Source organism: Spermophilus citellus, assembly GCF_964194105.1.
Source record: "Spermophilus citellus genome assembly, chromosome: 16".
NCBI classification, from domain to species: Eukaryota; Metazoa; Chordata; class Mammalia; order Rodentia; family Sciuridae; genus Spermophilus; species Spermophilus citellus.
In genome coordinates, this window is record NC_138196.1 from 75,356,745 (window position 1) to 75,366,838 (window position 10,094).

The 10,094-nt window shown below is 44.5% G+C and overlaps 1 protein-coding gene across 1 annotated transcript; it reads right to left on the minus strand.

The window, feature by feature from the left end:
- Positions 1-1,531: 1,531 nt before the first annotated feature.
- On the minus strand, positions 1,532-5,483 carry NKX3-1 (NK3 homeobox 1). The gene is made up of 2 exons (XM_081269504.1): positions 5,144-5,483; positions 1,532-4,277 (listed from the first exon to the last, which is right to left on the minus strand). The coding sequence occupies exons 1-2, from the start codon at positions 5,454-5,456 to the stop codon at positions 3,859-3,861; spliced, it is 732 nt and encodes a 243-aa protein (XP_081125630.1). The 5' UTR covers positions 5,457-5,483; the 3' UTR covers positions 1,532-3,858.
- Between the last annotated feature and the right edge of the window lie 4,611 nt (positions 5,484-10,094).

Consider the following 10,094-nt stretch of genomic DNA (forward strand, 5'->3'; position numbering starts at 1 on the left):
TTTCATATGTAGAAATTAGAGAGAAAAGGTTGGGCACTTCATGAAAATAGAAGGGAGACCAGGGGGGATAAAGGAGAGGAGGGTCAGTAAGAAGCGGGTGGGGGACAAATTAGACCAAATTATGCTGTGTGCAGATACAAATACATCACATTGGAGCCTGCTATTGTGTATAATTATAATTTACCAATAAAAATATTTTTAAAAGGAAAATGATTTGCTTTGTGGTTAGAAGAAAAACATTTTTGTTAGGTGTGAATCTCTGACATTTACTTCCCCTCTGATGGCTATCGGCTTGCTAAGGAGGCCTGGGGAAAACCAGCAGGGCCAGAAGTGACAAAACTCTGGCTCTAGAGACTTACAGGGGAAGTCACTGAAAGGCAGACTAAAAGCAGTTCCAAATAGCAGGGACATGGGACATGCCAAGGGAGCTGCTGAAAGGAGCTGGGTGGGTGTGAGATTAGCAGAGATAGCAGGGAAAGTTGGAAAGGGGACAGAAAAGAAGAGGCAGAGAGGACTACTTGAGAGATAAGATACTTTTGTTTAATTTCCTGGATTAGTTGCTTTTAAATGGTTTACCAGAAAAAAAAAATCTGCTCTGTTAATTTACTGCAGGAGCTTTGTAATTGGAGAGCTAATGGCCTTCCAGGGGAAGGGAGGAAGGGAGGATGGCTGTAGATTTGTGCTCTACATTTGAGCATGCTACAAGAAGCCCCACCTGTGTGTACAATGTACTTAAGGGATTAGAGCATACTTTGAAATTATGATATGTTTTACCTAAAGTAAGCACCTCACTTTTTAAGCTTCTATTTCCTTGAAGGAGGAGGGAAGAAAACCATCCATTCTCCCAGGTAATCAGGTGCATAAGACTTTCTGCTTGTGGGATTTAATAAAGTTTAGTGCAGGGGGATGAAGGGTGTGTTGTTAATCTTTTAGCATGATAAAACTGATTGTCAACACTTGTGATTCTAATTCAAAGGTCTGGCTTGCAAGAGGTCCATCAGCTCTGGTTACAGGTAAAATTTTTTGGAAGACTCAGGAGTGAGAGGGCCAGGGAAGCTGTAATATTAGGGGTGAGAGGACATGCAAAAAGACTTTTTAAAGCAGAATTGCTGTAGTCTCCATGTTTCCTTCAGGGCCTTCCAGAAATGCAAGTAAATACTTGATGGTCTTTATTTAAATATAAAGTGTCCTGGGGCTGAAGTGGGGTGATTATTAAAGACAGAAACTTCATCTCCCTTTCCTCTGTTTATCTGGAAGGGAGGCAGGGCCCGTTTATAAATGAATAATGCTCATCCACTACCGGCTAAGCTGCTGTTTTGGATGATTTTGTAGCAAAAGGTTTGTCAGTCAGGCAGAGGGCCAGAGGATATGGTAACCAGAAATACCTACCTTAAACAGCATGCAGTTTTTAGGAGACTGAGAATCACACACAGATATGTCTAATAAAGACATAGAGACTTTATTTTTAAAACACTCATGTTGCAAAAAAATACATAGAAAAATAAAGTTCAACTGGGGTACTTTACTAAACTTCAAGTCACAGACCTTTATGTTACATATTGAAGCAGTGTTCGTGAACTAATTTATTAAACAGGATAGAAACAGACTGTCCTGGTCACCCGTCAGGCTCATAAACTATTTCTTCAAATATTTTTCTACCAGTTCAGGTGTGGGTGAATGACTAGTTCCAACAGGGATTGATAAACAAAATAATTTGAAACAAACTTTCTTTTTGCAACACAATACACATCACAGGTAAATGTTTAATCCTTGTAGAACTGCAGGTTGAAAGAATTCAGAGAGGGAAGAAAGAGTACGGAGTGGAGAAGCAGCACTAAATGCTTAAGAGACTGTCCAAAGCAGACAGCAATTGAGGCTCCTCTGCATTTGGAGCCATCTATAGTACTGTGGAGGAGGGGGGCGGCAGCACGTGGCACTGGAGATTTCAACTTGGAGCACAAGCCATGGAAAAATGGGCTGAAACTGGCTAACTTTCTATCAACTCACTTTAGGAGTTTGGCCACCAACAGTAAACTGGCCCTTTTAATAGGAGGAAATTGAAATGTTTCTCACTGCACAGAATTAAGTAGTGGGAGCAATAGACTTCCCAGCCTCAGGGTACCTCATAGGCAATGTTTTTGGGTTATTCCCCCCAATGCCTCCTCTCTACCAGGTCACCTGAAGGAATACAACAGAAAAGTGCAGCCAACCTTCTTTTTTGGCTTGCTGCTAGTTTTCGCTGAAGTCATTCTGGGGATCTGTTATAGTACTGAGCACAGGTCCTGAAGCATGTGAATAGTTGTTTATTTGGTGATGGAAGCCACGACCATGTTGTTTTGAACATGGTTTCCTTTTTCTTAGCCTCTTCCTGCAAAGTATATCCCCTCCTTCTCCTGCTCACTGGATGGGGCTACCTACGGCCCAGGTACGTTTCTTCCCTGCTCACTCTGGGAGCCCTTCATTTCTACTGGACAGATGGGTCAATGATATTGGCCCCTGGGCACTACATTCTTTTTTCCATGCAAAAATGCATTAGTCCTTACCTTCTCTGCCTACAAGGATTTCCAAAGAGGGTTAGACTCTGAAGTGTAACAACGGAGCCACAGTGTCCTATAAATGCAGCAGTGACCTTCTCAAGCTGTCAGGTCTTTAAATAGGATTTGGGATTTAATGCTGTATATTTTTAAAAGAAAGAAATAAGCATTGCTACTTTAGAAAATGTATGTCTTTTGGCGGACTCAGAATCTGCCCCCCTCCCCCTTTTTTTCCAAGGCTGGGTGTGATAAGAGAAAAAGAAAGACCAGATCTCGGGCTAAATAAGAAAGGCCTATTAGGTGTAGCCAAACTAAAAGCCTGGACTGAAAAGAAGCCCTTCAGTGGGTAATTGCTGCAGAAAAGAAAAGAATAAATAAAATAAAAGGAGGGAAGAAAGGACCTTACCCTAAAAAAAAAAAAAAAAAAAGTGTCACCCCTGTTACAATGGAGAACAAATTCTACCCTGAAAACCCCAGGAACCTCTCATTCTAAATTTTCCAGCTAGGGCAGATGGGGTTGGCAGACGCCTGTCCACTTTTTGCCAATAAAACAGGCAACAGGACCCTCCTCAGGCCCCTGCTTGGACACGCGGAGGTTCTTCTGGCACAGTCCCACCCCTTCTGGTCCAGTTCTGTTTATACAGCTTGTCTTAAAAACCACAGTGAGTGCATCTTGTTCTACTCAAGCCACCCTGTAAATACTTAAATTGGCATACTACTGAAAAAGGAATAAGAAGCTCAGATTTTCACCTCCCCACCCCTGTCCCATGCCAACCTGCCCAGAGCATGAGGGCTTTTCATTGAGACCTTCCTCACTTTTACAGGAATAGACAGAAACCTTGGCCACATTCCAAGGCCAATAGGAGTTTTTTTAACCTAAGTTTACTTCAGTAGGTGACATCCTCATCTTGGCTGTCTTTCTCTCCTTAGGTTGGCTCTTTCAGAGTTGATATCAATCACCCAGGAGGATGGAGCCACAGCAACAGAATCCTCAGGAGCAAGGCACACAGCTTATCCAAAGTCAAGCAAAGTGCTGAAAACAGCACTTGGTTTTTCTCTTCCTCTCCTCAAACAGTAAGCTAAAAGCAACAGTGATCTATGGCAGGCACTGGGGGAACTATTTAGATAGTGAAATAGTCGCTGCCCTAGGTCTTTCATTGGCCCACCAGTGAAGAATCTGGGATTTCCACAGAAACCTCCAACAGTTTTGGTCTGCACACCTCTTGGACCCCAGCTCTTCCTGACCTCAGCCCCTTCAGTTTTCCACAGAGACTCTCCGGGGAAGGCAGTTTCTGATCGCACATAGTTGTCCTCTGAGCTGGCGTTACCAGAGAGCAGGGCTCCAGCTGCCCAGGCAATAAAGGTAGGGGTAGTAAGGGTAGCTGTTATACATGGAGATCAGGGAGGCCCTGGAGAAGCCCCCCTCCTTCAGGACTGGTAAGGAGGAGGGCTTCTCTAAGTCGCCCAGATCTGAAGACAGCTGCTTTCGTTTAGTCTTATAGCGTCTGTTCTGGAACCATATTTTCACTTGGGTCTCAGTGAGTTTGAGGTTCTTGGCCAGGTGAGCCCTTTCGGGGGCAGACAGGTACTTCTGATGGCTGAACTTCCTCTCTAACTCAATGACCTGAGTGTGGGAGAACGCAGCTCGGGAGCGCTTCTGAGGCTGCTTGGGGGTCTGGGAAAGGCTTGGTAAGGCGCCTGAAGTGTGCTCACAGTCCAAGAGATAAGTCTCAAAGTGACTATCTGGAAAAGAGAGGAGGAGGAGGATTAGAAGAAAAAAGTTACATATTTAGCACAGAATTCAATCCACCCTTATCTCGTCCCTGAGTGAACAAAACAGCCCACTGTTATCTTGGAAACATTTCACTTTTTTCGCATGATTAAGGAACTCTCTGGAAAGGAGAATGAGTAAATTTGTATATTATGTATTAGTTTTCTAATAATCAGCAAGAATCCGAAGTTACAGGCGTTTAGTGGTTGCACTTTCTGCCATATTGTTGAGTACAATTAAATGGGGGATTCTGGATATGTTTGTTAAAGATATGTGGGAGCAGGCAGGCAGGAAAATACGCCAGAAGTGAGACACCCGGTAAAGGGAGACAAAAAGGTATCCGGAGATAGCATCCGGGTGGGCAACAGAGGGCTTGTGCCATGGGAGAGGCGGCAAGGGCTAATGGCAAGTTCATCCTCGGGCTTTATTCCTCTTTACCCTAAATGAGGCGTTAGGTTGGTGCAGAAGAAGTGATGGGAAAGAAAATGAGTCTACTCTATAAATATTCCAACGGTGTTATTTCTCCTTAAGGACCAAAAGGAACAGTCCAAAGTACTGTGTTACGGCCCACGAGACTGAGAAGCAAAGGGACTTCTGCTGATCAAACAATAATTAATATTAATGCAGTCTTATTAGTTCTAATCGCCTGAGCAGGTGCCACTGACTTTAGCGGGTCAAGCGGTGTCAAAATAGGGCACCACCCTGCACAGGAGCTCAGGTTTTAACCTCGAGGCTCGTCCGTGGCCAGGGGATAGCGAGGACAGTGATGCCGCACCCCGGCATCCCGAGCTCCGGGAGGTCCTCCTGGGACCAGGCCTCCCCGGTCTCGCCGTCTTACCTGGCTCGGACTCCGCCAGCGTCTCGGCCTCCCCCGGAGCGGCGCAGGGCCCGGCGCTCAGCGGCTCCGCAGGCGCCCGGGCGCGGCCTCCTTCTCCTCCAGCCTCGGGCTCAGGCTCAGGGTCGCGCCTTGGGTCCGGCCCGGACGGTGGCTGCGGGTGACCGGTTTGGCCGCGGCGCCGCTCGGGGCAGTCCCGCAGGATGTCCTGGATGAGGAAGGAGGTTAGCGGCTTGGACTGCGTGGGCGGCGCGGCCCGCGGACTGCAGCCGGCCGCCTCCGCCTCGCCCGGCCGCGGCTCGGGAGCCCGGAGCATCCCGGCGGCTGGCTGGGGCCCGGCCCACTGCGCTCCGCCACTTTCGCTTTCCGCCGCCCCGCGCGCACTTATAGCCCCGGGGGAGCGCGCCGCGCCGCCTTCCCATTGGCCGCGGGGGCACGGGCCGCGCCGCGGATTGGTTGCCCGGCGCGCCAGGTGACCCGGAGGTGGTGGGGGTCCTTCGCACGGTCGCGCACCGCTCTTCCCAGGTCTCTTCCCAGATCTCTTCCCCGACTCGCCTCCCTCGCTCCAACCCGTTTCCCAGGCTGGGCGCGAAAACCAAAGCGGTCTCCTTTGCCGCTAGACACTCGCAGGCGTCTTCCCGGGATAACGATGCCCAAGAGTCACTCCGTTTAGCTCTTACAGACCGTCGCCTTTGCTCACAGGGATAAGGCGGTCAGTCGCGACGACTCTGCTTTACCAAAGAGAATCCTGGGTACCCCGTGACGGGGAGGGGTGGGGTGGGGGGATTGGTGGTAAAGCCAGGTCTACTGAATCTCAGGTTCTCCAAGTGGTGTTGTATGACCACTGTGCAGTGCCTGACCTCGGGCCGGATTCCGTCCTAGACGTTATTTCACAAACAGGAAAGTTGAAAGTATTATCAGCATTAAATTTACTGAAGTTGAGCGCTGTGCTCTAATTGTATAAGAGAGTATTCTTAAGAAATAAAGCCTGAAGTTGTAGGGACAGAGGCACTCAGTGGAACTTTTGCTGGAGTGGTTCAGAAACAATGATGTAGATTGATCAATAAATCCAACGTCAGAAAACAAATGGCTTAGAATATCCACAATTGATGAATCTGGATAACTGCGTGCTGGTATTCTTTTTAACCACTTTTATGTGGTTAAACACACTCTTTTTTTGTGTGTGTTTGTCTTGGTTTAAGTCGTCCTCCATTCAACTGGAATCTTTTCAAAAGGGTACCTTGTGTGTCTGGGGAGAAGGGAAGGGGAATAGGTTATTGAGGATCCAACATCCGCCAAACAGAACTATCCTGGGAAACGGGAAGGCCTTAGAAAAACTGAATTTCTTCTTTCATATATTTTAGGCCTCCTGTCCTTTAAATTTTTGAAAATGTTTCCTTTTGAAATAGTTATAGATTCACAGGAAATTGCAAAGTAATACCTGTAGTGTTGGCCATAATGGCATCTTAAAAAAACAGAAAGTGGACTTTAGTACATTGCTGTTGACTGGATTACAGATTTCATTTTATTTTTGCCATTTAAAAATCTGCATTAATTTGAGTGTGTGTGTGTGTGTGTTTGTGTGTATCTTTTTGTACAATTGTGTCACAGTTTAGGTTCATGTAATCATCAGTCACAATTAAGATAGAGAATCCTTTGCTCACTGCAAAAGAACTCTGCAGAACTGCCTGTTTGTGTCCCTGGCCCCTTATCTCCTGCCCAACCCCTGACAACCACTACCCTGTGCTGCATATCAACAATTTTACCATTCAGAGAATGATGTATAAACCCTACTCTGTAGGGTTTGTAGCCTTTAGAGATTGGCTTTTTTTCACATGACTATAGAACTCCTGAAGTCCACTTTGATTATTGCATGTATTAATAGTTCATTCTTTTTCATTGATGAATGATACTGTGTTGTATGGATCTATTTAACTGTTCTTATCAAAGGACACTAGTGGTTTGGGTGGGTGTTCCCCCAAAGGCCCACAGAATGGCACTTCTGGGAGATGCATGGATCTTTAAGAGGTGGGACCTAATTGGGAGGTCCTTATGCCATTGAGGATGTACACTATTTTTATTTTACCATTAATAGGTATAGACTGCTATCTTGAAAGGGATTGTGACCTGGTTCTCCCTGTCTTTTTTGCGCCCCCTCCCCCGCCGACCCCCAGCTTCCTGGCTAAGGATGTGATCATTTTCTTCCACACACACTCTTATCAAGATGTACTGCCCTGGCCTGAGGGCCAAACCAATGTAACCACCGACCTTGGACTTAAACTCTAGAACCATAAGCCTTCTTTACTTCATAAGGAGTCTGTATCAGGTATTTGGTTATAGTAACAGAAAGCTGACTAATGCAATAAGTTTCATTTCTTTGGGTTAAATGTCCAAAAGTACAATTATTGAGTCTGATCTAAGTATCTGTTTAGTGTTGTAAGGAGTTGCCAAATGATTTTCTAGAGTGTTTGCACCATTTTACATTTCCACAACCTATGTATGGGAGTGTCAGTTTCTCCACATCGTCAGCACTTGGTTAATCACTATTTTTATTTTAGCCATTAATAGGTATAGACTGCTATCTTGTTTATTCTAGCTTTAGTTTTGATTTGCACTTGACAAATGGCTAATGATGTTGAACATGTTTTCACATGGTGGCCTATTTGCCAACCCTCTCTGTTCTATGGCAAAATATCGTTCAAGTCTTGCCCATGTTATCATTGTATTTTCTGAATTTTAAAAATTTACTATTGAGTTTTTTAAGATTCTTTTTTATACCTTTATTTTATTTATTTAATTTTATGTGGTGCTGAGGATCTACCACTGAACTACAACTCCCGCCCCTACTATTGAGTTTTGATAGTTTTCTATGCACTATATAAAAAAGCCATTGTTGGATGTGTGGGTTTGACAATATTTGCTCAAATTTGTAGTTGTGTTTTCATCCCCTTAATAGAATTGTTTACAGAGCAAATGTGTTTGGTGAGGTCCAGTTGATTAATTTTTTTATCTTACAGATTGTGATTTTTGTGTCATGCTCAAGAACTCTTTGCCTAGCCCTAGTACTAAAGAAAGCCTCCTATAATGTCCTCTAAGTTTCATACTTTACTCTTAAATCTATGCTCCATTCTGAATTAATTTCGTATATGGCGTGAGGTTTAGATTGAAGTGGCCTCTTTTCATTTTTAAAATTTAGAACGGGTGGGTGGTATTTCAAATCAGTGGGGAAATGTGAATAATTTAATAAGCCAATGCCATTCTATGGAACTTATAACACTATTTGTTATAAGTTCTATTCTTATAACAAAATGAATCCCAGATGACTTAAAGGTATAAAACAAAATGGCACATTGGGGAAACACCACACTCATCATTTGAGAAACGCAAATCAAAACCACATTGACACACCCCTTTCCACCTCTCAAAATGGCAAAGGTTTTATAAAAAATGAATACTGTCTGGCAGTGGTGGGCCTATGGAAGAATAGCTGCTCATAGCAAGTTTGGTGGAGAGTAAACCAGTTTTGCATCTTGGATGCCAACTTGACAATGTCTATCAGCATTAAAACTGAGCATATCCTTTGACCAGCTATTCCATGCTTAGAGATTTGCCCCTGAAACTCATGAATGTACCTACTTGGGGAGTATCTTCAGCTTGGCCTGAGACTGGTTCAAGTTGCAAAATGTATAGAGAATGAAATTATTGTATTAAAAGGTGGTGAGAAGTTATCTATATACTATTCTGCATATTTGGAAGAATATATAAATATACATTTCTTTTTTCTATAGAGACGTTATCTCAGTTCAGTAAGATGAAAATAGGTTGAGAGAAGGAAGGAGAGTGGAGCAGGATGTTTATCCTGTACTCATTTCTAATTGCCATAAATTACAAATCCAGAGCTAGGATTGAGCTGGGCCACCTCCTTCCCCATGACCTCCTCAAGTCTCAGATCTCCCTTTAGAATGGGGACACTGTTCATGACACTTGACCTCACTTGCTTTACGTCTCCTCCCCTTCGTGCTTTGCACTTGGTTTACATGACCAGGTCATTTCCTTTATCAGACTACAAGCTTCATGGAAGGGACTCGGTACACAGCAGATACTTAAGAAATGTTTGCTAGCTGAATGTCTTACTAAGAGGCATCTCACTGACTAGCAGAATTATCCATATGTTACCACAGGGTCCCAAGGCAAGTCACAGAGGAAGACAGGTGGCCCTGTCTCCTTGTTGTGTTTATGCAGCTTAAGCTGGATGCAAATGACCAAGGGTCATCAGGAGGATACACAGTGCTATGGAGGCAGAATAACAATCCCTCAAAGATGCCCACTTCCTAACCCCCAGAATCAGCAAATATGTTCTGCAAATGGCAAGGGATAGTTAAGGTTACAGTTGGAATTAAAGTTGCTCATGAGCTGACCTTGAGGTGGGAAGATTGTTCTGGATTATTTAGGTGGCCAGAGATCCAGAGTGAGAGGAACTGGTATCTGAGGAAATCTTGGAAATGGCATGTGAGAAAGACTCAGCTGGCCACGGCTAGCTTCGAGGCTGAACGGAAGCCATGAGCCGAGGACTGCAGGTGGCCCCTAGGAGCGGCAAAAGGAACGATTGATTCCCTTGTGGGTCTCCAGGAGGAATTCCGCTCTGCCTGCACTCCACATTAGCCCAAAGGGGCCCAGTTTGAACTTCTGACCTCCAGAACTGTAGGGTAATGGATTTGTGTTATTTAAAACCACCATTTTTGTGATAATTTGTCACAGTAGCTTTAAGAAGCTAATATAGTGGCCTAATAAAAGTAGCAGAATGATGGGAGAAAACCAACCAGCTCTGCTTTGATTGCAAAAATGGGAACCTTGGGTCCTTTTTTTTTTATTGGTTGTTCACAACATTACAAAGCTCTTGACATATCATAATTCATACATTAGATTGAAGTGGGTTATGAACTCCCAATTTTAT

Bases quoted from the DNA above. Each gene is read 5' to 3' on its own strand.
- NKX3-1 (XM_081269504.1), bottom strand. From the start codon at position 5,456: ATGCTCCGGGCTCCCGAGCCGCGGCCGGGCGAGGCGGAGGCGGCCGGC. The intron at 4,278-5,143 runs GTAAGACGGCGA...TCTCTTTTCCAG, and splicing joins GCTGGCGGAGTCCGAGCCAG to ATAGTCACTTTGAGACTTAT.